We start from the raw sequence: 27,486 nt of genomic DNA, 5'->3' as shown, positions 1-27,486 counted from the left end.
TGAAGGCAATCAAAACCCTGTAGGCTCAAGAGAAACTTTTGCCCTTCTCTTAAGTACATGGAAGAATCTAAACTGGGGATCTTTGCCAGCATAAGGGTTATTACCAGAGATAAATTTTATCTGAGTGACCAATCTGTATGGCAGGACAAACAGCTGATTACCAAACATCTGCTCTTCTTATTGCCCTGTGAATTACATTCTTTTCCTCTGAAGTTCTGGAACCCTATGCACTTCTCCTTAATTCAGGATGACATATATACCTCATTTTGCCTGTCTTTGGAATTTCCATATCTGTTTGGATTCCCCATACATATGCTGTTAAATTTGATTTTCTCCTGTTAATCTGTCTCTTGTCAATTTGATTCTTAGTCCAGCTAGAAGAACCCCTGAAGGGGACAGGAATTCTTGCTCCCCAACACAACCCTAAGGTTTTACATGCTTAGCAAATACATAGGTTTACAAAGAAAACAGATGAAGCTAGAATGATCAAAATATGAAAATATTTTTTTTAAGTTTATTTAAGTAATCCCTACCTCCAACATGGAACTCAAACTCACTTTCCCGAGATCAAGAATCACATGCTCTTCCAACTGAGCCAGCCACCTGCCCCTGAAAGAAAATTCTTGATAAAGAAATAGACATACTTCTTTATTAGGGTACTAAATAACAGGATCTATCATTGGGTTTAACAACTATCCTAATTTAGTGATGAGCATAAAAGAAATTTTTATATATTTGTAATACCTCTGGAATTTGACAATATCTATGATATTTTTTGGTCACAAAGTCACAGGTCCCATTAATAATATTGTGATTTGTTGCCTACATTCATACTTAAAGGAAATGCTTATTTTCAGTTAGAAGTTGGTGACAATTGTTAAAAAAGAAAATTCGGCTGAGTAAATTTTGAAGATCTCGTTGCCTTTATTAAACGATTCATGATGGGGCACCTGGGTGGCTCAGTCGGTTAAGCAGCCAACTTTGGATTTTGGCTCAGGTCATGATTTCAGGGTCCTGGGATGGAGCCCCACGTTGGGCTCCATGCTCAGTGGGGAGTCTGCTTGAAGAGTCTCTCTCTCCCTCATCCTCTGCCCCTTCTTCTGGTCACACGTTCGCTCTCTTTCTCAAATAAGTAAAATGTAAAAAGATTCATGAATTGGGCAACATCTCACTCTAGTAAGTAGAGGGATGCTCTGAGGAGTTATACAAAATGGAAGGTTTTTATAGGAAGGAGGGTGGGGCAAGAAAATTATAAACAACAGAAAAGAAAGGATATTTCACGGCAAGGTCACTTTCTCTCTTTTTTTTTTTTTTAAAGATTTTATTTATTTATTTGAGAGAGAATGAGATAGAGAGAGCATGAGAGGGGGGAGGGTCAGAGGGAGAAGCAGACTCCCCGCTGAGCAGGGAGCCTGATGTGGGACTCGATCCCGGGTCTCCAGGATCATGACCTGAGCCGAAGGCAGTCGCTTAACCAACTGAGCCACCCAGGCGCCCAAGGTCACTTTCTCTTGGTGGGGTTGGTGGAAGAGCAGGCGTTCTTATGCAGATTACCTCATCTTCCCTTGGGGGGTGGGAGGGGGCTATGTTACAGACTCAGTGGCACCTGTCAGAAAATTCTTGACTGACCACTTAAGATTACATTTCTGGGGAAGATTGATACTGCAGTTAAATTGGGTATTAAGCCTTGGTTTACTGACTTGGGGCCTTAACCGAACTGATGCCATTTTGGTCCTGTGTTTTTGTGTTTTTTTAACACAATAAAGATGAAATTTTTTTTCCCATCTAAGTTACCAGACCCTCTGAATTCTTCCATAGACACCTTGGGGATCTGTGTACCAGAGGTTAGGAGCCGCTGCATTAGAGTATATACCTAGGAATGGGATTGCTAGGTGATAAGATATGTACCATATTCATCTTTACTAAACAGTGCCAAACCATCTTATAAATTTATGCCCTTAATCACAGTGTATGGGTTTTTTCTGACCAATTTTTTATACTGTCCATTTGGTCTGATGAGTATGAAGATGCATTTTTACACCTTATGTAAGAAATAGGTATCAAGTAAAGGGTGGAGGAAATTATATGACATGTGCAAAGGCAATAGTCCATTTGATGGTGTTCCTGCATGGTTTTGTCCAAGGGTCCAGCTCATGCAGATCTGCAGAAGGAAGGAGGAGAGGTCGATCCAATGCTGTCCCAACTGAGTAGGAAGGAAGGCGATAGCTCTGCATGTAAACCTTGATGCCTGTATTTTGGTGACATCCCTGGCTAAGTACCTTAGTGCTGTCTTATAAGGCCACTAGATGGTGGTATAGACTACTTTTCCTTCATTGAAGTGTGACCTAGCATGTGCTATTTTTGTTGTAATTTTTGAGTTCCTGTAATTTAAGCTATAGTTATTTAGTATGGAGTTATCTCACAGTTCCATTTTCTTTGTATGCATGATACAGGATTATGTATTGGAAGAGAAAAATTTCAGTAAAGGCTGTTAACAGAAATTCAAGTTTGAAATTTGAAGATGTGAAGAGGTAATTGGCTTTATTCAACAATTCATGAATTGGGCAGCATCTCTTTGAGTAAATAGCTACGTGGAAGAGTTGTGCAAAATGGAATAGTTTTATAGGCAGAAGGAGGGTGGGGCAAGGGAGCTATTAGCAAAAGAAAAGAGAGGATTGTTTCAGGCCTGGTCATATTTTGGGGGAAAGGAAAAGCAGGGGTTTTATGCAGATTACCTTACTAGTGCTAATCAGGAAATTTCAGATTGACTGTTCAAGGTCACATTTCTGGGAGAGGTGGAAACTGCAATTAAGTCTTGGTTTGCTATTACGGGTGAAAATGACTCCATTTTGGGTCTGTTGTTTCTTTTCCAACAAGGTGAATTACTACCAGTGTTTATGGGTTTTTTTTCTTTATTTTTATTATTATTTTTAAAAGTAATTGGGAATAAAAAATAATTTCCATTTTCATTCAGTTTCTTAAAAAGTTTTCTACTCATATCAGTGAATATTAACACCTTAACAGGTGTTAAGCACCTGTTGTATGTTGAGCATTGAGTTAAATGCCATGGGAAGGAAAATAGACTGTACACTGCTTCAGCTTGTCAACATGTCTTGATATTTCTGTATCAGCCTCCTTATTGCTAGTCGTCTTCAAATTAGTGGTAGGAAAGATTTGTGAGCAACTCAGTATTAAATATAGTATGAATTTCTTCCAAGTTGTTTCTATAAAATTGCTTTCATTACTAAAACACATGAACATCTGTGTTTAATATATATTATTATATCCCTTTTTAGATATCCTATATTAATTGGCTTTCTTTATGTTTTGATTTTAAAAGTGAATTCTAGTGGCAGTAACGTTTTAGACTTCTCATTAATAAATGTAATTATTCCTTGAAATAGGCTTTACAAGTCTATTGCTCTGAGTGATCTTTGTGCCTCCCAACTGGAGTTGGAGAGAGATGTTATGGGAGAAGTATTTCTGGAACTTTTGCTACTTGTTTTAGATTGTTACTAAATATGCTGGCTTTTCCCCTACATATAAATTGAGACACTTTCTAGCTTAAAACACTCGTGCACTTAGTTTATGACATATTTTTTCATGAAGCTCCTCTTTCAAATGACCCATTATCCAGTGTTCTCTAGTATATTTCTTTTCACTTTCACTTCCACAAGCTGTCAGATACCCACTAGCTGAGTAATTAATTCACTTTTTAATGTGTTTTAGCTTTACTTGACCATCATTGTTTTTACAGCATCTTTATAATTTTTTTCATTTATATATGAGAAATAATTTACATTTCTGATTTCTTGTGAATTCATCTTTTCATAATTTTGTAGGCCATATCGTTTTCATTTTTCGAGATCTCACTTTATTACCATTGCCCAATTTTCTGTTGTATCGTTCATCTTTATCTTACTGATTTGAGGTCTTGCTGGAAAAGCCGGAAAAAGAAGAGCGTGGTGAGGTCAAGACTGCCTCAGATACTAGGTGACCTTCAGTGTTGGCTTCTTGCAGAATCCAGAGAAACAGACCTGCTCAGCAGGATGGATGGCAAAGGCTCCTACCAGGTGAAGGGCTGGAAGCTCACACAGCAGCAGTTTGTGGCCCTTCTGTGGAAGAGGCTGCTGATTGCCAGACGGAGTCGGAAGGGATTCTTTGCTCAGGTGACAAGTGCTGCTCCAGGCCAATGACTCTGGCTCCCCGGGTGGGCCGCAGGCTCCCTGACCAGTGCAGGCAGGAGAGGGTCATGGTTGTGAGGTGGAGGCTGGAGCCAGACTTTCCGTATTTCAATCCCAGTCCTGCTTCCTGCCGCTCACGCATCTGCGGGCGAGTTACTTCTCTGTGCCTCCGTGTCCTCATCTTTAGAATGAAGATAATGTGCCTATGACATAGGGTTGTTATTTTTTTTTTTTAAAGATTTTATTTATTTATGTATTTGAGAGAGAGAGAGAGAAACAGCATGAGAGGGGAGAGGGTCAGAGGGAGAAGCAGGCTCCCCGCTGAGCCGGGAGCCCGATGTGGGACTCGATCCCAGGACTCCGGGCCCATGACCTGAGCTGAAGGCAGTCGCTTAACCAACTGAGCCACCCAGGCGCCCAGACATAGGGTTGTTATGAGGATTAAAGTGAGTAAGTGCTTAGAATGGGGCCTGGCATTAAGTCGTGCTGTGTGTGTGTGTGTGTGTGTGTGTGTGTGTGTGTGTGTGTGTGTGAGGTTTATGGTAGAGGACAGCGTAACAAGGACAGAGTTTAGGAAAATTGGCGGGGCAAATTCAGTTTTCATAAGCTGAGATGCACTTGACATATAAACTTCTTGGAAACATGACTTTTCTCTAAAGTGATGTTTAACTGCAAATTGACAGAAAGGTAGCCGGAGAGGTCAGAAAAAAATGGGCAAACAGAGAAGACTCCTTACACTGTTGCCTGCATGTCAGTGTTTGCATGCTAAGTGGCTTGGTCGGGAGGGATAAAATTATCCCGCTGTATAAAATCGAGAAGTATAGAGAAAGTGTCTGCAGAGATTCTTCCCTGCAGACTCTGTGGGTAATGCAGGGAGTATGAATTTGGAGCATGCAGACCTGGGTTGGAATTCTGGTTCTGCCACTTATTGGCTGTGTGACCTTGGGCAAGTTACTTAGTCTTTCTGAGCTCAATTCCCTTGTTCGTTGATTGGTGATAGAGTTGTAATGGTAATGAAATGAGATGATTGTTATAGAGTATTTTCCCATAAAGAAGGAATTGGGTGATGACGCGTTTTGAGGCCATCCCATGGTGACAGCAGACGCTGTCCCCTTTCAGAGGGTGGGATCTGACTGGGTCACTTAGTCTTGGTCTGTAGATTACAAGTGAGAGGCCGCAGCGGGAGTGACTTCACATGGGTACACTTGTAGTAGAGACAGAACCAGGCTTCGGGTCTTCTGGCTCCTGGTGCAGGGCTTGTTCTCTCGGCCTTTCTCTGAGCTGAGCCGGGCTCATGGCTCATCGTGGTCTTTCTCAGGTCTTCGGTGGGAAGAGAGCAGGACCCAGGGTTCTGAGTCCCCCTGACATGTGACCACTATTTACTCTGTGAAGTTTTGAGCTTCGTGCCACTGCGAGGTGTCCATAGCCTCTGGCCTTGTGCTGCCAGCCTCCAGAAATGCCCTGGAGGGAAGAGGTTTCGGTGGCAGGATCTGCTGCTTCCCACCTGCCATGAATGCCTTGGTGGAGCTCTGTTCTGGGTCCCGTGGTGCTCACTTGCGTGCTGGCTGGGCTGGGGAGGCTGGCTGGACTCTTAGGGGCTTGCCCCAGGCCCCTTTTTCTGTCACTTGGCCTTGTTTTGCCACTTCCTTTTCCCCCTCTGTCCCCTGGTTACAGATCGTCCTACCAGCTGTGTTTGTCTGCATTGCCCTGGTGTTCAGCTTGATCGTGCCCCCCTTTGGCAAGTACCCCAGCCTGGAACTTCAGCCCTGGATGTACAACGAACAGTACACGTTCGTCAGGTACGTGTTTGCTTTCTGTGCCTCTGGAGAGAAGAGAGCTCAGGCAGACTGAGGGTGTTGACGCTGCTGAGGGCCAAGGGCAGGTGGACTCGAGAATCACGCAGTGGAGTGGATTTTATCAGCTGTTCCAAAGCCCCGACACAGACTAGTATCGTATGCAAAGAACAGCAGGGAATTGAATCTCCACTGACAGACCCGTCCTCTGTTCCCACTTTTGAGCTCCTTTCTTTTTATCCTACAGTCATCAGGAACAGGCATCTGTGTTTTACGTAAATAATCTGCCCTTGCAAAACATCTATGAGGAAGCTATAGTATTTGGGCTTTTCATAGCTGTGTCTTAATTTTGTCGCTTCATCCCAGGGCTTCCGAACACGGGCACAGCATCATACCTCCAGGTTCTTGTTTGTCTGCACGGTACATTTCATGTGTTTATTACATCACAGATACAAGCGAGTGTTCTTTAGACACGGATGCCAGCTACTCTGTAACAATCCAGTGCTTCAAACAAAAGCACAAAGGAATTTCTCTACTTCCTTCCACAGAAGTTTTCTTCAGTCTTGTAGTATTTGTAGACCTTTAGATGGGGAGAAGCATCTCTGTGATGTAAAAGGGGAGCTTTAAAAGAAACGAAAACAAAAAATACGTAAGTACGTGAATTGGTTCTTCCTTCTCTAGCCCCATGCTTCTTTCCTGTCTGGTTCAGGTTTCATGGAAAACTGTGAAAGTATTTTTGAAAAACCGATCCTTAATGAATTTCTGCACATTAAAATACGTGTAGAAATGTGCGTGGCTGTTTGTACATGTGCGCACACCCATTCATTACAACCTACACAAGCTCAGAGGGCTGTCCCTTACCTTGATCCCAAATACGCAGTCAGTGTCAGCTCCTTTTGGGTAGGTTTTGTGTTTTATTCATTTCTGATAATGAGCGCCTGGCACACCGGAAGTGCCTAATGAAGTGTTCAGTTTAGAAAAACAATTCCACCTCCCAATTCCTGGTTTTAATGAATTGCTGAGCTGGCTGCTGTCATGTACCCACAGTAATGATGCTCCTGAGGACATGGGCACCCAGGAACTCTTGAATGCCCTCACCAGACACCCCGGCTTCGGGACCCGCTGTATGGAAGGAAATCCAATCCCGTAAGTGCCCCTTGAGCTATGAGACCCTTGACAGCTGGGTTGTCTTATGCTTGTCACCCGGGTTTGTTGTCTGCTCTATTACCTTTATCAGCTGTGATAGATGCCCCTCATTGCGACTAGTATCATTTGTCCTTTGAAGCATTTTTTATTTTTAAAAAGCTGATAGAGTAATCTAACCAGAATCTAGGAACAAACAGAGCCGACTAGGAGAGTTTTCTATCATCCTGCGGAGTAAAATCACTGCAGACATTTATTTACTGCTTTAGAGATTAATATTTAATTCAAATAGCACTTTGTACTGATCAAATGCTTTCCCCTTCTTCCTTTCTACCAGCTCCTGTACCTAAAAGCAGAGATAGGCTGCCATTATATATAATTTGCAGTTTGGCTTATCAGCTTCTTCACTTTACCAACCTGAAAAGATGTTCTATATTATTGTGTATAAAAATGGACTTTTTCTTCTTTTGGAGTTGCATATTTTTGTACTTCCCTTCAAAATCCTTTTTAAGGAAGTAGGTAGCGTATGGATAAATGCAGTGAAATACCCACGTGTCTCTAAGTGGGCATGGGGGGAGGTGTGTGTGGAGGTCTTTGTGCATAAAGACCATGAAGAGAGGTGAGTTTCCAAGTGAACCGAACCATGACCCACGGAGGTTCGAAGTTCCAGGCTCAGGTAGAATGAGGTTCTGGCTCAGTTACAGCACAGACTCGGAGGAATTATGGAGAGTGTGGGAAGGCATAGGAAGATTGGAGAAGGACTAACTTGAATTCCAGGTTTTAAATGGAAGATACTAACTTTGCAAGTGACAGACCAGTGAGCCTGGTACCTGGGCATGCAAGGTTTCAGAGCAGATTTCTAGACAGATAGCTACCATGTCCTTGCCAGCTCTTACTGCTGAATATTTACTAAGCATTTGCTGGTACTGACTGCTTCATGGGTGGTAAGCCCTAGCAGCCAATGTCCGTTCCTAAAGAACAAGATGACCGTTATGGAAAAGGACATGGAGACATCGTCTCTAGAGTCACAAGACTTTTGACAAACCTGCATGTTTTGTAGGTGAGGTAGAAGAATGAAATGAGGTGGATTTATTATACGCCCGCTGAGCGGTGTGGACTCAGAGAAGTGCCAACGTGGGGGGAGCTGGATCTGGGCTCAGGGCTAGCCTCCAGAGACAAAAGAGGTCCAGCCCCTGCCGTCAGAGGATTCACAGTGTTGGGGCAGAGCGCTGCTGCATGTGTGTGTGAGGGGTGGTGGGACGGAGGGGCCCCACTCTGGCAGCTTTTCCCAAATTCACATTCTAGGTTTTACCAAAAGGAGTAGAACTGAGGGAAGTTTGACTGGGACATTGACTGTGGCACTGAGCTTTGTCTCAGCCAATCATCTTGGGAAGGTTTTGGAGTGTGAGCCCCATGTCTTACTTTGACTTTTCCATCAAGTCACGGAGCTTTAGAGAGAACTAGAGAGCAGTCCACAAATCTGTTCCTTTGATATTTTTAGCACGTACAAGAATAACATAAAGAGTGTGGCTATGCATTGTAGAATTTTGCAACTGGAAGGGATGCTGGAAATGACTTGTTTAGCATGACATTATGTACTTTTATTTTACTGGTGGAAAAGATAAGACCCACGAGGGCAAGCATTGTGTTGATGGTCCACAGTGATTCAGAGCTCAAGTCAGGCATCAAGGCCTTGTGATGCTTGCAGACAACCTAGCTCTTCATGTACTGAGCACCCTCACCCCATCCCCTCCAAACCCCAATTCTGTGCTCATTTTAAAGCATAAAGTGAATCTTGCCATCCTGCACCAGATTTACAGCACATTGAGCATAACATGCAGACTCCTTCCCAGGCCCTAGTCATCTGGCACCTGCCTCCCTCCACCCTCAACTCCCATCACTCTCCTCCCTACCTCATCCCATTCCAGCCACACTGTCCCCCTGCTGTTCCTCAAACATGGAAAGTTCACTTCTTCTGAGAGACTTTGTACCTACACTTTCTATTGCCTTTGCTTGTTGTGTTCTTTCTCCCCAGATCTTTTCCTGACTCCTTTCTAATCGTTTGTCTTGGAAGAAGGCAGTAGTCCCTCTTCCCCCAATTCAATGTCCTCTTATTTTGCTTTATTTTTGGCTAAGTGACCTTTGCTTATTGCCAAATTCCTCTCCAGAAGGCAGGGACTTTGTCTTGTTCACCCCAGACTCTCAGATATGCAGAACAGTGTCTGGCACATAGTAGATGCTCAGTGAATATTCGCTGAGCGAACACAGGGGCAAGAGACCAAATGCCGGCAGATTGGATTGACTGGAGTTTGGTATGAGCATTTAGGGCCTCTTTGTGTTCCTTCATCCTTAACTGTAAAGTGAGTTTGCAGCTTACAGGTCTGTGGGGAGATCAAACAAATGGTGAGGGGATGGATAGATGCATGTTTGTGGCTGTTATTGATTGGTCTGTGCTCCTGAGGCGCCAGGAAAGGCCAGGTCCTCTTGGGTGATGCTGCCTTTGCTGCCCTCCCTTTGCAGAGACATGCCCTGCTCGGTGGGGGAGGAGGAGTGGACCACCGCCCCCGTTCCCCAGACCATCACGGACCTCTTCCAAAATGGGAACTGGATGATGGAGAACCCCTCACCCACCTGCCAGTGTAGCAGTGACAAAATCAAGAAGATGCTGCCCGTGTGTCCCCTGGGGGCAGGGGGGTTGCCTCCTCCACAAGTGAGTCACCCTCCGAGTGACTGAGCAGATGGCGGTGCAGGGGGGCTGGGAGCTTCTGCTTGGGAAGAAGGAATGGCTGACCTCTCCTGTCAGGGGGTTGTCTGATTCAGTCTTGATCTTAATTCTTATCATAGGGAAAGGCCTGTGGGTTTTGAGGGGAAGGGACTTGGTCTTCAAGTTCCTATGTCTTAGCTTGTTTGTCTACTTTGCAAAGTCAGCCTCGGTTACTTACTTGTTTGAGTTAAAACCAGATCACAACACTCTGGATCAGTGGGCCGTGGAAGGCACAGTCTGGCTTCTCCCACTGAGGTCATGTCACGGAATATACTGTGACAGGCCCGGCTCCCTCCCTGGTTCTGCCAAGGATGAGCTGGTGACCTCAGACAGGCCACTCACCTCTGAATTAGGGAGGCTGGCCCATAAAACTTCTGCGGGTCTTAAGACTCTGACATTCTCTGAGGCTGTGCGTGTGGGGAGCAGTTCTGAGCCTTTTTTCTGAGAACAGTTTCAGAAAGAGGCTTGCTTGTGATCTCCCTCTGTTGCTTTATCAGCATCTGGGTTGCAGGGTGAGGACAAGCAGTTGTAAATGGGTGTGAGAACTTGAAGAAGTCCTGATTACTTCTCTTTAACAGAACAGTGAATCTATTCATCAGTATAACTCCAATGGACCAAAGAAGTCACTGGGCATAGTCAATGATACTGCTCCCTAAAAACCTTTTGACTATAAAGAATCATGTTCCACTGTCTATTGTTCAGTAGTTCAGAATAATTTCCTTGGGGACATCTTGGCTTGGCGTAAGTGAACGGCCGATGCTGAGGGCAGAAAGGACCAGGCCTCTGTGTTTGGCTGATGGCAGCACCTGGGCCCTGTGGGCAGGGTCTGGTCACACTGTGATCCACATTCAAGGGACATGTGTCACTGTTACCCATTTTGTTATCTGCCCCAATTGTGGCCCATAAAGACACATGTGCTTTGTTTATTTTAAATTTGCAGAGCTTCTAGTTCAGTCATGTTATTAAATAAGGTGGTTTTTAAATTGGTTTAATTCAAAGTATAAGTCTCCTATCCCAGTTACACGTTTCTCCCAAATCAGATTCCCAGAGGATTGTATGGATTCCAGGACAGTTTTTCAGTTTTCACTTTTTACATGGACCCAACAAGGACTGGGATTGAAGAAATGGTATTAAAACTACCTATTTTCCTTGTTTTTCAACCCATTTGTTCCTCTGGGCTTTGAAGGAGCAAGTGGTACTTGAGAAGAAAAGGAGGAATCCTTAAAGTCCATTCATACCTCCTAGAAAATGAGATGCCTTATATGGCTGCCTCAAAACTTAGCTCTGTCACTACTTCCCACTTTTCCTCCTTTGCCTTTTCCCCAAGAGCCAGTACCCACAGAACTCTGAGCAGTGCAGAGTGGGACCCCTAACGTGGCCATCATGCTAAGAAAGAGCCATGGCTTGTCTGTCCGGCCCTCTCTAGCCTACTGTGGTCAGTGTCCCTCACTGTTTGCTTTGGCTCTGCATCTGCTTGCTTGAGACCCGTGTTCAGGACTGAGCTACCAAGTTTAGAGGAGCATCTGAGACAAATAACCACTCTTTCCTCAATGTGTCAGATGTCAAAGTCTATAATCAGGGCCAGGTCCCTTCTCTTTCCCACTGGAGTTTCTATTAGCCCCCTGGGCAGGAACTGTAAGAGTCAAAAGTTTGCCAGAATCCATTAGAGGTGGCTGTGATGTAACTTTCACAAAGTCTAACTTTGAATTTCCTTTGAAGAGGAAATACTAAATGAAACATATACATACTCATGTGGTATCTGCTGTCGAGTGGTATTGTGTTCCATACTATGTTTTATGTCAGGCTGTTATTTAGGTACGGTGGCTTTTCCCTGGGTACCAGTAATTCTCAATCACTTCCTCTGAGTCAAAGGATTCCATTAAGCAAGTAAAGAAACACTTGAAGTTGGCCAAGGTACTTTATCTATCCCAAGACTTGTCAGGAAAGTGGGCCCAGAGTTGCTGGTATGTGGGAATCATTGTAGGTCAGTCACATCACCTAGCAGCTTATCGTTTAGGACTTTTGCATACAAAGTCATCCTGGTATTTAGTGATCTTGGGCCGGCCAAGACTGAGCTACTCTGTATATTTAATATTTGAAAGTGTATATCCTGTATATGGTGCATGGCAGGTATTCTTTCCCTTATTTCCTACACAGTGTCAATACAGGTCATTAGGAATTTTATTCAAGACCCTTTGTGGGGCGTCTGAGTGGCTCAGTCGGTTAAGCATCTGCCTTCGGCTCAGGTCATGATCCCAAGGTCCTGGGATCGAGCCCCACGTTGGGCTCCCTGCTCAGTGGGGGAGCCTGCTTCTCCTTCTCCCTCTGCCCCTCCCCCGTTCATGCTCTTTCTCTCTCAAATAAATAAAAAATCTTAAAAAAAAAAAGACCTTTTGTAATGGGCTTATAGGACCATTCTTATAACCAGAATCTTAGAATTTTTCTTTTTTTTTTTTTTAGAATTTCTGTTATCTATTTGATATGCTATATACTGTTGTTTTAAATTATCTACAGCTGGAAGAATTTAACTTATCTGAGTAGTTTCACATTAACTATTTCTGTACTTACTAAGTTTTCAAGCCACACTGTGTGTGTGAGAATTTACAACCTACTGCTCTTATAAGGTCAGGAAAAGTGGACCAAAGTGAATGCCATTAGGCCATTCTCAGACCTTTTTCAATAGTTTCATTATGGTACTGGACTTTTTTTTTTTTTAGGTTTTTAAAATTTTTATTTATTTATTTTTATTTACTTGAGGGAGAGAGAGCGGGAGAGAGCACAAGGAGGGGGAGCAGCAGAGGGAGAGGGAGAAGCAGACTCCCCACTGAGCAGGGAGCCCGATGCGGGGCTCCATCTCGGGGCCCCAGGATCATGACCTGAGGCGAAGGCAGATGCTTAACGACTGAGCCACCCAGGTGCCCCAGTACTGGACTCTTTAACTCAATGAGATGTTATGCATTTGTTTTTCAGATTTTTGACTTGAAAATAATCATGTGTAAACTCTGAGTAAAAGAAATGTATTTATTTATTGAATAGATGTTTTTCCCTGGGCTATTTATCAGATATTTGTGTGCATTTATGTGTGTGTGTGTGTCCTCCTTGACTGTGTTCTCAACTGCATCAGTGACTCCTCAGATCCTCACTGACTTTCTCTCTCCAAGAAGAGCGTGTGCCCATCTGTGTTATCTTTGAAATGTGCTTCATCTCAGCCAGCTTTGTTGTGTTCCTGATCCAGGCGTGGGTCAGTGAAGCGAAGCACCTGCAGTTCATCAGCAGAGTGTAGACTGTCATGTACTGGTTCTCCAGTTTTGTGTGGGATATGGTAAGAACACCCATCTGTTGCTGCTTTCTAAATCTCCATCAGGGCTATGGATTGGATGAAAGAGCCCCTGTCTCTTCTAAGTGTTCTAGCTAATGTAAAGATGAATGAAAAAGGGAAAGGTAGAAGCAGCTGTGTGTTTTCATGACACCAAGCTGATCTTATGCCAGAGAGAAAATCTGTCTACACTGACTGCAAATAACAACACTGTCACCTAATTTGCTAAGTGACAACTTTCAAAGATATAATTGAGCTAGAAGACTCTTAGTCAAAACTCAAAACCTCTCTGATAGGTTTTTACCTCCAGAGTTATGATGTTCTTTGCCTTACTAGGAAAACTTATCTGTCCTTTGAATTCTTGAGGACCAGATAAGTGAGAGGTGAATATGCTTCCTGTTTTTCAGTTTTCCCTCACATAGCTAATAATTTACTATGTTGTATTTGCAATATATATTAGAAACATAAAATCATATAGCTATAAATATAGACTACCATAAGAGCTTGTAAGTACCAAATCTAGTTAAGAATGCTGAGGTACTCAACTAAAATAAAAATTAAAGTTTTTTTGTAGGAAAATCCTAGTACATCTGTGACAGTACTAAAGAAATTCTCCTTGTGGGGTTATTAGCATGCTATTTACTTGAAGTAACTTAATACTTAAATAAAGACAGTATATTTACTACTGTCTCATTATCTTATAGCAACATAACAGTTCCAGGTAAGAGGACACAAATATAAAACACAATAAAAAGAATCAGAATGTATCTGTAGGCTTTTATTAGGGCAAACATTTCCATAACCATAAATATCTCATTATCACAGACAGATTGTCTCAAGTACCTTTGTTAAATAGTAATCCAAAGTGAAGTAAAAGTTAGTAAAATAAATTGTAAATGAAGACATTTCAGCATATAAACCAAGGAGTCTTCAACAGTTTTTAATATGAGGATCTAATAACATTATTTTCCACATAAGTAATTATTAATGTAAAAACCAAAATTAATAGAGATGATACAGATGATATTGTACTTTTCCATAATAAACATGTTTAATATTTTTATGAATCCCATTTAGTATTACAAAATAAACTTTACTGGACAAAAACTTTTAATATTTCAGAAAAATAGACATGAAAAGTTTGACAATGTATATAAATAGTTTAGAAATATTATCATAGGCATGGAAATGTGACCTAATCATTTCAACATAAGGAAATGCTATAAAAGCAGAGGGTTGTCAAAACAGAGTACAAGAGATATTCTGAAACAAATGAAAAATCAAGATCTTGTAGGAATGACAACAATTTTTAATGTATGACAGATACTGAAATGCCAAAGGGAAAATGAACAGAACTATTTCCTCATGGTGGTGACAATGGACAGAGGCAGCTTTTAAAAATGCAAAGGACATAGCAAATTAACTTACCATCTCCTTCATATAAAAATGAGAATCTCTTGGGAGAGTTTAAGTACCATTAGCAGACACATCTTATAGCAGTTAATGCAATGCTTCGTATTTCAATGGAAAACTATTATTTCAATGGTGAAAATGACATAGGAATCAGAAGCATATTCTTCTGAGACTCAAGGAAGTTAACACTTTCTCGAACTGGAAAAAAACATTTCATAAGAAGGCATATAAAGTTACTGACTGAATCGAATTTGTGGTTCGAATACTTCATGCCTAGTGAAATAGCTTACCAGCTGCCACAACCCTGGGATCCTCATGAGACTGATGTCTCCCAGCCGCACGACTGTCTGCACTCTCATTCCACCAAAGAACATGAACTGCAGAAAATAAACCAAAAACAGCGTCTAAAGACTATGGTGTTACTACAAGTAAGAAATACAGAAAAATTAATCAGAAACATTAAGTCTTGTTCTTTAGATCAAAATAGTGGATATCAAAAAGGTAAAATTAAGTATGTTAGTAATAAGATTTCAGAGGGGGTCAGAGATTTGGGAGAGAAATTTATAAATTAATCAAACTGGTTTTATAGATGAAGAAACAGAAATCTGGAAAGGGAAAGTAAATAACACACTAAACACAATTAAGTCTATAATGAGGCTTCATGACTTTCTAATACATTTTAGTTTATTTAAAAAAGGAAGATTATAAAAGATTTGTGTTTACTACTGAAAATCTTGATGATATGAAGAAGCAAATAAAAAGCAGCATAATTTTAACCACCTCGAGAGAACCTCTATTGACATTTAGCGCATTTCCTTTAAACAAATGAGTAAAATCAAATTAGGGTCGTACTATATATTACACTTACCAGTAGATTTTTAAAAATCAACAATGCATATTTCCCATGGCAGTAACCTTAATTTTTAATGGCTATGTGAATTCCTCCCTATAGATATAAGAACTTTTTATCCAAGCCCCTGACTGATTAGATTAATATTGTAATATTTTTTGAAATATGGAATAAATGTTTTTATGTATAATATTTTAAAATTTTTAATAATTCCGATGTAAGATATGTTAGCTGTATAGGAAAATGTGGATAAAAAGAGAAAAGAGGAGTCATTTCTATACCACCTAGAAAAAAAGCCACTTTTATATTTGCTGTATCTCTTTCCATATTTATGTATATATATATGTATTTTTATGAATATTTATACACACATAAACATGTAAGTTTATGGTTATATAAATACATGATGTAGATACATATATTTTTTTCTGGATAATCTGCATATTACATAAAAATGTTTCTTTATTGTAAATAATACTGAGAGAGGGCGCCTGGGTGGCTCAGTTGGTTAAGCGACTGCCTTTGGCTCAGGTCATGATCCTGGAGTCCCGGGATCGAGTCCCGCATCGGGCTCCCTGCTCGGCAGAGAGCCTGCTTCTCCCTCTGACCCTCCCCCCTCTCATGTGCTCTCTCTCTCTCTCTCATTCTCTCTGTCTCAAATAAATAAATAAAATCTTTAAAAAAAAAAAAAATACTGAGAGAACCCTCATTAGAGTAGCATCTACATATATATCTATAATAATAACAAAGCTGATGACAACTACTACTAATATTTACTGGGTGTTGATTACGTGCCAGACCTGGTTTTAAGCATTCTGCATGTATTAACTCATTTAGTCTATTTAGTCTTCATAATAATTTTCGGTGGTAGATTATTAGTATCATCATTTTATGGATGAGGAAACTAAGGTACAGTGAGGTTAAGTAACTTACCCAGGGTCACAAAGTTATAAGTGGTGAAGCTGGGATTCAAACCCAGGCAGTCTGGATCTGAATATTTTCTTAATATAAATTCCTAAAATTTAAATTGAGAGAACCAAAGAGTATATCATATATATATATATATATATATATATATATATATATATATATATATATACTTACAAAGATACAGTGTATATATTATACACTGTCCTCCAGATATTAAGTACTGATTTATACTCAGCATATTACCATTCTCCTAGTACACTAAGAATGGATTAAGATTAAAAAGTGTGTGTACACACACATTTTCTTTTTTTTTTTTTAAAGATTTATTTTAGAGAGAGAGCACACACGTGCATGGATAGAGGGAAGGGCAGAGGGTGAGGGAGAGAGAGAATCTCAAGCAGACTCCCCGCTGAGTGCAGACCCTAGTGCAAGGCTTAATCTCACGATCCATGAGATCAAAACCTGAGCCGAAATCATAAATTGGACACCTAACCGACTGAGCCACACAGGCGCCCCAAGATTACAGTGTGTGCACACACATTTTCAATAATTTTTTTCTTGTAAAAGTTATACATGTCCTTTATAGTAAATTGGAAACTTAAAAAACCTTTAATCTCATTATTTAAATATGGCTATATATTTTATGTCATTTCAAATTTCCTTTTTGTATAACTAAACCCACCTACATATCCATGCATATTTCCTTAATATTAGCAAAACTAATTTAAAAAATTAAGGCTTTTTGCCCAAGGCAGCCCCAGACTGGCCTCCTAACAACACAAGAACCAAACCCTGCCCACAACTGGCAAAAAGCGCCATTGCAGGCAACTGGACTGAAGGCAAATGTGGCTCAGCCACAATAGTAAGGTGTATGCAACACACACAGGAGATACTCTGGAAGGGCCAGGTTCTGGTCAACAGGAGACACTGCACTGCAGAGCACTACATGAGCTCTTCTTCATAAGGCCATTACTTGCCTAACACATAGAAGCAGACACAGAGAGTTAGAAAAAATGAAGACACAGAAGAATATGTCCCAAATGAATCAACAGGACAAAATCCAGCAAGAGAACAAAATGAAACAGAGATAAGCAATATATCTCAAAGAGAATTTAAAGTAATGATCATAAGTATACTCACTGGACTTGAGAAAAGAGTGGAGGATCTCAGTGAGACCCTCAAAAGAGAGAGAAAATACAAAAAACCAGTGAGAGATGAAGAACTCTGTAAGTGAAATTAAAAAATACACTAGAGGGAATATATAGTAGATTAGAGGAAGCAGAAGAATGGACCAGTGAGCTGGAAGACTGTAATGGAAAGCAATCAAGCTGAACAGGAGAAAGAGAAAAGATTAATTAAAAAAATGAGAATAGGTTAAGGGAACTCACTGACACCATCAAGTGTAATAACATTCACATTACAGGGATCCCAGAGAAAAGAGAGAAAAGGGGCAGCAAACTTATTTGAAGAAATAATAGCTGGAAACTCTGGAGAAGGAAACAAATCCAGATTCAGGAGGCACAGAGAGTCCCCAACAAAATCATCCCAAGGAGGTCCAAAATATATAAAGAACCTATGTAACTCAACACCCAAAAAACAAATAATCCAACTAAAAAATAGGCAGAAGACATGAATAGACATGAATTTCTCCAAACAAGGCATACAGATGGCCAACAGACACATGAAAAGATGCTCAACATCACTCATCATCATCAAAACAAATCTAAACCACAATGAGGTATCACCTCACATCTGTTAGAATGGCTAAAATAAAAAACACAAGAAACAACAAGTGTTGGTAAGGATGTGGGAAAAAAGGAACCCTCATGTGCCACTGGTGGGAATGCACACTGGTGCAGCCACTATGGAAGACAGTATGGAGGTTCCTCAAAAAATTAAAAATAGAATTACCATAGGATCCAGTAATTACACTACTGGGTATTTACCCAAAGAATATAAAAACATGAATTTGAAAAGATATGTGTACCCCTGTGTTTACTGCAGCATTAATTACAGTAGTCAAGATACAGAAGCAACCCATGTTCCATTGATAGATGAATGGATAAGGAAGGTGTGTGTGTGTGTGTGTGTGTGTTAGTGGAATATTACTCAGCCATAAAAAATAAATCTTGCCACTTGCAACATATGGATGGATATAATGCTAAGTGAAATAAATCAATCAGGGAAAGACAAATACCACATGATTTCACTCATAATGGAATTTAAGAAACAAACAAAGAAAAAAAACCCTGACTCTTAAATATAGAGAACCTTTGGTTGCCAGGGGGGAGGTGGGTGGAAGGTGGGTGAAATAGGTGAAGGAAATTAAGAGTACACTTATGATGAGTACTGAGTAATGTATAGAATTGTTGAAGCACTATATTGTACACCTGAAATTAATATAACACTGTGTGTTACTTATACTGAAATTAAAAAAATAAATAAAAAATTAAAAAATGTCAAATACAAACAGATAAGCCTTTTTATTTATATTGCCAATTTTCTTGAGGGAAGATGAAGCAGATATGAACCCTACAAGTTTAACTCATTTTTCTCTGACCTATCTAATACTGTATCTATATAAAGTATCCTTATTAGGTAAAAACTGGCATCTCATTATTGTTTTAATCTGAATCTTCTTTAATATATTTTTGGTAGTCATCTGTGTCTACCTTTGTAGAAGTATGTATGTATGTATTTTTTGCTTTTTGATTTCATTTAAGATATTTTGAGAGACACAAAGCTTGAGCTTTGTATAATAAAATCATTCTTTTATAATAAAATTATTCTTTTTTTCCTTCATAGTTTCATTTACTTTTTGGCTTAGAAATATTGTTTCCATACACATTGTTAAATAAATTCATCTGTATTTTGTTTTAGTAATTGTATGAATTCAATTTTTTAACTGAAATCCATAATCCAGGGGTGCCTGGGTGGTTCAGTCGTTAAGCGTCTGCCTTTAGCTCAGGTCATGATCCCAGGGTCCTGGGATTAAGCCCCGCATCGGGCTCCCTGCTTAGCGGGAAACCTGCTTCTCCCTCTCCCACTCCCCCTGCTTGTGTTCCCTCTCTCGCTGTCTCTCTCTCTGTCAAATAAATAAATAAAATCTTAAAAAAAAAAAGAAATCCATAATCCATCTTGATTTTATTTTAGCATTATGGTGTGAGATAGGCATCTAAAATTTTTTTCTCCTCTTCATATATTTTCCAACTTGAATATACATCTATAACATATATATTAGTAGAAGTTGACTTTCTGAGCAATGATTAGCTCAGTTTTGGATATGTCCATTGGACATAAAGTGGAGAAGATGAAGAGGCAACCGGATATTACAAGTCTTTCAAATATTCATTAGCTATTCTTAGTCATTTATCCTTTCAGATAAATTTTACAAACATTTTTCAGAGTTTGCCACAAGAAAACTCTCTGAAATTCTGATTGGAATATCATTCAACTTTAAAAAATTAAATATCCCAAATAGATATTTTATTAAATAAATTGATTAACCATATTTTTTTTCTTTGGGCTTGTCCATTGTTTTTAATATTTATAATAATTACATATTACTTTTTTACCCATAAACAATCTACCCCAAGTAATGTTATTTAAAAAAAAAAAAAAATCACAGGGGCACCTGAGTGGTGCAGTCAGTTAAATGCCTGACTCTCGGTTTTGGCTCAGGCTTGATCTCAGGGTCCTGAGATTGTGCCTTCTTGGGCTCCACACTCAGTGTGGAGTCTGCTTAAGACCCTCTCTCCCTCTGCTCCTCCCCACCGCTCTCTCTTTTGCATACATGTGCTCTCTCTCTCTCAAAATAAATAAATTTTTAAAAAAAATTACAAGAAGCACAAACTTCCAGTTACAAGATAGGTAAGTTTTGGGGATGTAATATACAACATGAAGACTACAGTTAACAATTCTACATTGTATATTTGAAAGCTGAAAGAGAGTAGATCTTAAAAGTTCTTATCATAAGGAGAAAAATTTGTAACTGTGAGGTGATGGCTGTTAACTAAACTTATTGTGGTGATCACTTTACAACATATATCAAATCATTATGTTGTATACCCTAAACTTATATGTCAATTATAGCTCAATAAAACTGTGAAAAAAGGAAAAAAAAATCATTAAAAGTACATTCAGAGGAAAATAAGGTGATGAAAGAAACAGATGACTTTTTCAGGTTCCTTCCAGTATTTACAATTTTATCATTTTGATGTATCAGGGAAAAGAACAGTTCAGTATTTAAAAGAAACTTTGTAAGGTGAATAACATTCTAAATAAGATGTAAAATAGGTTTGCTCAACCCTTAAAATTACAAAGCTGAAACTTGGGCAATAAAAAGCAAAATATACTCCATAATGAAAACAGAGACAAACTGACAAAAGGAACTTAATGTGGATCACCCATATATTTTGCCAATTTCATAAGAAGAAATGGACAACTGTACCTCTGTTGAGCACTCCATATTCTGCATGGAACACTCCAACTAGTTTTGTGTAGCCTCGATTGATATGAGTATGAACTGCCCTTTTAAATGGGTCACCCCACAGAGCTGGCCCACCAGGTTTCATTTGAAAAGTAGCTAGTTCATAGATTCCTAGAATAGGGAGAAAAATAATTATTTTATAGAACACATTCAAGCAATTTCCAATCATGTTTAGTTTGGTTCCAGTGGAAGGCTAACTACATATGTAGATTTTGAGGATCATACCTGTATACATGTTAACATGTTAGACATATTTACTAATAATTTGCATTGTTTTTCTTTGCTTTTATGTTTAGAAAGTCCTTGTCCTAGTTTAAGGGTCAGTCGTTAAACTTATCATACAGAACAGACAAAAATGGATGGAATCTGTAGTTAAGGTATTATCTATTTTTAATCTATAAAATTTGTCAATAAGGTGAGAATTTATAATGTAATAGTATTTTTTAGTTGCCTGAGTCTATACTTTTATAAAAGAAATGAATAAGGAGGTATTCCCAGTCTCTTATAGTTCCATTCTGTTTACCAATTTCTACTAACTTATCTCTCTATATAATTTCCCCTGTAAGATTCCATATCCAACAGGAACAGCAAGCAAATAATGAACCTGAGGTGACTGTCTCTGAGTTCTGAGGAAAAAAAAAATTCTAAAGGAGATGGTTTTATTATTCCTAAATATCCAGGTAATTACTTGGAAAGCATTTTACCTTCTGGATGGAAGTAGAGGCTAGGTGAAGAGAAGGAAACCAGGGGACAAGTAGATTTAGAAAGTAAAAAAAAAACATGCAAAAGTTACTGAAGAATCATGAATAGCATAGAGGAAAAGAACTAAGATTTGATACTTTCTGAGAAGCCAACTAGTTCATTTAGTTAGTGCTGAAAGCTGAGGGGGAGCTAAGAGGATAAATTTCTAAATCAGATTCTTCAAATCTCTTATAATCTAAAATGCACTACGAAGTTCGGAATAATGGGGGAAATAAAACATTTAAATTAGTTTATGCTTTTGCTAATCTGACCTTTGTTTAAAACTGGATTGAGGTAATAATTTCTTTAAGTCAGCAAGAAGTAAAATCAGCAAGAAGACAAATCTTTAGGAATTACTTTCAAACTGAGAAATAAGAAAGAGGAAGACATGAAAGTTAGACTACAGTAATACAGCTTGGCAGTTCCAGTTAATTCGTTCCCCTAGTCAATTTTATAAGCAAATATATAGTTAAGATTTAAGATTAGTTGTAGTTTATGGAAAAATACTTTTATATTTAAAAGTTTATATTTTTTTAAAATTATGACAAAGTATCACATACTATCCCTCACCTACCCACAGATGTGTTCTCTGCTCCTAAGGCCCAACTTCTCAACCTTTACTGACCATGTCAACTTTTTCTATAATACAGCTAAGCTTTAAGAATCAGTAAGATACCAATATGGAAAAACACTTCATTATTCAATGGTCATTTTTTTTAAAAGATAAGCTAAGAGCACCAATTCATTTTTATCTGAACAATCAACATATGTTCCTATATTAAACAAAGATTAACTTCTTTTCCAGCAGAACTTGAGTTTTTATAGCTTAAAATCTTTAATTTTTTCTCTATCAGAATTCAAAGTGACTAAGAGGGGGCGACTTGCCTTCTTTTGGAGGCTTTTCTAGTTTGCACCATGGCACCAGATAAGTAATCTCACTCTCTTGTTTATCAATAAGAGCCAAATTTGGAATGAGGTACTGTTCTTGCCATTCCTTATCTTTGGCCAATGCTTTCCGAACTTCAGTTCGATGAGCAAAATTATCTATGGGAAAAGAAGGAGCAAGAAAACCAAAAATTATTGATTTAAAATCACCTGTACTTTTTCTGGGTTTCATTCAATCCACCAAGTGTTCATCAAGGGCACAGGACACCGTATTATATCACTGGAGATAACATACAGATGTGACATCAGTCCCCAAATTTCTCATGGCCTGAAAGGGCAGTAGAAATGTCAACAACTAATGATAATGTCATGTAGTGGGCTTTATAGGCTCTACCACTTAATAGGCAGTCGTGTGACTTAGGTTAAGTTATTAAATCTTTCTGTGCCTATTTCTTAACTCTGTAAAATGGGGATAATGATATAATATATCCCTTTAGGGTTGTTAAGATTAAATGAATTAGTACACAACAGTTTTTGGCAACTCATTAGAACTCAATATACATTAACTAGTCTTATTAATTTAATTGAGGCATTTAAATTATAGCAGCAGTTTAGAGTATTTTTCTGTGGTGGTGATGGTGGTGGGTGATCAAGTCAAGATACACCTTGAATTACATTTAACGTGAATGAAATTAAGATGCACTTTGACAGCTGCTGCTTTGAACTAACAGCTTCCAAAGAAATAGTGCTAATTCTCTGTCATCCCTTCTTTTTATTTTTATTTACTTTTATTTATTTTATTTTTTAAAAATATTTATTTGACACAGAGAGAGAGAACACAAGTAGGCAGAGCGGCAGGCAGAGGGAGAGGCAGAAGCAGGCTCTCTGCTGAGCAGGAAGCCGGACGTGGGGCTCGATCCCAAGACCCCAGGATCATGACCTGAGCCAAAGGCAGCCGCTTAACCGACTAAGCCACCCCGGCGCCCCTGTCATCCCTTCTTTTTACTCAGTACTATTTCTCTTCTCTTTGTTTCCCAAACAAGTACATATATTTGCTAACATATGGGCCCAGTACTACATTTAACTATTAGGGCCTCGCAAGATGAACGGGGAAATAGTTTTCTATGGTTTATGCTGAAGATAAGGAATAACATCTATCTTAGAGCTTAAGTAAGTTTTATCAGGACTACTAGCAGTTTTGTTTTTTTCTTTTAACTGGGATATGATTCAACTGGCGGTGCATTAAAGCATAAGTTGTGTTTTAATGGGGTTTATTCTACTACAATTGGGAAAACCTCTAGACTATGGACATGCTAAGTACAGAATGAGCACTTTTCATGTTATTTTATGACTATTAACTTTGGACACTGATGACCAAATACTAAATGAAATTATTAAAAGTTTTTGGATATCATGATGTACTACTGTAGACTTCAGACAGATTAAACAATGGAGTAACAAACATTCTGGGGATTCCAGTAACCATATTCCTTCCTCTACTAAACCAGGGATGGATCAGCTTCAATATGGGAAGAACTCTAATTCCTTTTCCTTTACTTCCCTAAACTAGTATCATGACAGTGAATTCCTTGAAACTCTGGGGTACAGAAATAAAACAAAAGTGGTCCGAAACCTGACAGATTTATTATATCTTACAGAAGGGTGAGGGCTTCAAAGTTTACTATCATCTCCTATTAACTTCTATTTCACTAAAGCCCCTAGACATTAGAATGATTTCTGTTAAAACACTGATATCCAGCTATAGCTTAAATAAAAAAAAAATTCTACTCCCCTTTTATGATCTTAACCCACTTGGGTTCTTGCAATCATTGCTTTAAATTTTTCATAAACCATCTTTACAATAAGCTATTCTTAACTTTTCCTAAGAATTAAATGTGGTTCAAAATTTTATGACTTGAAATCTGAGATGCCATTTTCTCACTATCACATTCTCATATGCTAATAAACGTTTCCAGCAATGGGTTACTACAGGTATACCACTGGGAGGCACAATCCCTGAATTTATTTTTTGGTACTGCTATTTAAAAGTTTTACTTCACCTGTATGTATTTATAGTAACGTAGATCCAAGAACTAAGTCACTAAGTTGTGGGTAACATCTAACAGAATGAAAATCTGTACTGAATACTTAAGCTGATGACTCATACCATACTTCCAAACATGAAACACTTTATTCATTCTGCCTCCAAATTCTACACTCCAGTATCCAACCAATTCAGAGTGAGCTGTCCGAAGATGAATGTTTTTCTTAGTATTTTCCAGGAACTCATTCATCTTTGAGGGCTTAAGATAATAGGTACGAAATTCATAGAGTGTTCCATCGTATTGTCTGGGGCCTGTAGCAAAAGATGAGCACACCTGAAGAAAGATAAGGCAAATTTAAATATTTTGGGAAAGTAGGGCTTATAATATCATGTTACAAGCAAATCTGAGTCTGAAAACAAGCGACACTCAGTAGACTCACAATCTGTTTGTACTCTGTGGTCCTTTCTCCATAGATAATTTGTTTAGAGATATCAGTAAAGAAAACTACTTTTAAGTATTCCAAATATATAGCTACCATGTCCTTGTAGGTAGTCTACCTCTAGTTGCTTTTTCATGAGAAGTTTCTTCTAAGAAGCCACTGGGGCAATTTCTTTACCCAAAAGCTACAATTAGGATCCTAATAAGTTTTGCAAATAGTTTAAATATCCCTTATTTAGTCAATATTCCATCTTTAGTCAATAGTATATGTATGTGTTAGAGTTAAGCATTAAAAACAATTTTATAAAATATATAGTATTTTGGCTGGCACAATGGAAATGTGTTTACTAGCAGAAAATTCTTTTCTTTTCTTCCTTTCCTTTCCTCTTTCCCTCCCTCCCTTCCTTCCTTCCTTTTTAGGTTCTTAAAACAATGGAAATTGCTGGTCAGGTCAAAGTATTTCCTAAATTCAATGAAGTAAACCACTGGTCAAAAAATAGGATAGAGGGGCACCTGGGTGGCTTAGTTGGTTAAGCGCCAAATTCTTGATTGCCACTGAGATTAATCTAAGGGTTGTGAGATTCCTGCCTCCAGCTCTGTGCTGAGCATGGAGCCTGCTTAACATTCTCACTCTCCCTCTCCCTCTGCCCCTCCCCACTGTGCTCTCTCTCTCTTAAAAAAATAAAAATAGGATAGGAATTTAACTAATGTAATAGGAAACTATGGCCTATCCAATTGCATTGTAATATAGTCATAGGATGTGTAAAGCTAGAAAAAGGAAAAAAAGTCGATGAGTCACAATTGTCTTGAGTATTTTTTTTTTTAATTTTTAAAAAAGATTTTATTTTTCCATTTATTTGAGAGAGAGAGAGTGCACATGAGCCAGGGGTGGGGGTGGTGGTGGAGAGGAGCAGAGGGAGAGGTACAAGCAGACTCTGTGCTAAGGGCAGGAGCCAGAGGTGGGGTTAGATCCCAGGACCCTGAGAATATAACTCATCACTGGAATTTTTTCCAATTAGAACAACTGGCTGACATTTAATAATCAAAGTTCAGAGTAAAGCTGTAAGGAGTAACTCTTGGCCCTGCCCCAGTAGAGTGTCAATCAGGAAAGATTAAGACTGGATTGCTAATCTTGGGTTGATGGGCCATCATTGGTTCCTCAGTCTTCAGCAGAGTCAGTCTCAAGAGTAGGTTCATCCCCTTTCACTTATACCCTTCGAGGAAAGTACAAGCCTCAATATCAAAGGAAAAATCTGTAGATTCACAGAATAGGCCAAGTCCCGAAAGTTCAGGATGAATCACAAAAATGTGTTGTGCGCTTTTCTCATCTAATCTAAGGTTAAGTGAGGTTATCATTCTGTTTGCTACGAGGTTCCTGACCCTGCCTGGCTCGGCCACCACCCGCACGAGGCATTGGGCAGCTGGGCAGGATGCTCCACCACTGGCACCCTGGCCCTCCTCTTCAGGGTTCTCTGCAAAACGCTCATAAGTTGTGTACATTTTGTTTAAACGGGGGAGGCCTGTTCTTTCGCCAGCGGCTGGTTGACCTATTTCTCTTCTACCTTCTGTCTGGAGGGGGCGATGGCTTGTCAAAGGACAAAATCTATAGAAACGTTCGACCAGCAAGCACCAGGCACTGGCCCCAACGTGGCAAACGCAGCAGCTGGAGCTTCAGGGGTGTCCTCAGGGCCGCCTGGCACCTTGGCCAGAAAAACCCTGTTCGCGATTGCTGCGAATTGCCCGGGAGGCGACCCTGGTCACCGGACCTCCCCGAACTGCGCCCCGCTTCCTCCCGCGCGTCCTGGAATGCCCCGCCTCCGGGCCTGACACCGCTACTAGAACTTACGCGGCGGCCCCATCCCGCAAGCTGCACGGGCGAACCGTCTGGGCGCATGCGCGGCACTCACAAGTTTGGGCGAGCAAAACGGGTAGCGCATGCGCGGGGCGGCGAGCTCCCAGCTCACGCCCGCTCCCCTCCCCCAAGGCACGGTTTGGGCGCGTCTCCGCGGCCGGTACCTGAGGCGCGAGCTTGCGCGCAGCCAGAGCCCTAGTCAGGCCGCTTCGGAGGACGAGCATGGCGGGGCTTCGAGCGCTAGGAAGGACAACCAGCCGGTACTCTTCCTTAGATTCCTCCTGTTAGGGCTTACCCGCCTGGAAAAGAGCAGCGACTGAACTCCTGGCGGACGCAGGCTGGGGCGGGACTCCGCGGCGTGAGCTCCGCCTCTGGTGCCGAGGAGCGTGGCGGCACCGCCCCGACTGCTCGCGTCCTTCCCGGGCCCAGCGCCCGGCGCGTTTGGGCGGCACGGCATTTGGTCCTCCGTTTGTTTCCTCAGACATTCTTACCCAACGTCAGAGGGGACATTAGGATTGGCTGAAGGCGGGGATCGTTCCTGTTCCACCTTTCTGAGCCCATCACCTCGTCTCCATGCGCAGTTGCGCAACAGTTCTTAAGAGTTCGTGTGCAGAATGCGTGTTTGTCCTTTGAGAAGGGAGTA

At 40.1% G+C, this 27,486-nt stretch overlaps 2 protein-coding genes across 3 annotated transcripts; one reads left to right on the top strand and one right to left on the bottom strand.

Annotated features, from left to right (window-relative positions):
• The first annotated feature begins 2,495 nt into the window (after positions 1 to 2,495).
• On the top strand, positions 2,496 to 10,540 carry LOC110581391 (phospholipid-transporting ATPase ABCA1-like). Its single transcript, XM_021691212.2, has 6 exons — positions 2,496 to 2,531; positions 4,021 to 4,169; positions 5,859 to 5,983; positions 7,025 to 7,123; positions 9,641 to 9,830; positions 10,463 to 10,540. Exons 2-6 carry the CDS (start codon positions 4,050 to 4,052, stop codon positions 10,538 to 10,540), a joined length of 612 nt encoding a protein of 203 aa, XP_021546887.2. The 5' UTR covers positions 2,496 to 2,531; positions 4,021 to 4,049.
• Positions 10,541 to 13,965: 3,425 nt separating this feature from the next.
• NIPSNAP3A (nipsnap homolog 3A) lies at positions 13,966 to 27,233 on the bottom strand. Of its 2 annotated transcripts, XM_021691207.1 has the most exons (6): positions 27,008 to 27,233; positions 24,676 to 24,886; positions 22,509 to 22,667; positions 20,844 to 20,993; positions 14,904 to 14,990; positions 13,966 to 14,811 (listed from the first exon to the last, which is right to left on the bottom strand). In XM_021691207.1, the coding sequence occupies exons 1-6, from the start codon at positions 27,065 to 27,067 to the stop codon at positions 14,735 to 14,737; spliced, it is 744 nt and encodes a 247-aa protein (XP_021546882.1). In that variant the 5' UTR covers positions 27,068 to 27,233; the 3' UTR covers positions 13,966 to 14,734. The 2 variants fall into 2 exon arrangements, with proteins under 2 accessions (XP_021546882.1, XP_044776324.1); XM_044920389.1 differs by lacking the exon at positions 20,844 to 20,993.
• Positions 27,234 to 27,486: the final 253 nt, after the last annotated feature.

This window comes from Neomonachus schauinslandi, chromosome 13 (assembly GCF_002201575.2).
Source record: "Neomonachus schauinslandi chromosome 13, ASM220157v2, whole genome shotgun sequence".
In the NCBI taxonomy this organism is placed as follows: Eukaryota; Metazoa; Chordata; class Mammalia; order Carnivora; family Phocidae; genus Neomonachus; species Neomonachus schauinslandi.
Note: the sequence above shows the minus strand (reverse complement) of the source record. Positions and strands in the feature narration are given on the sequence as shown.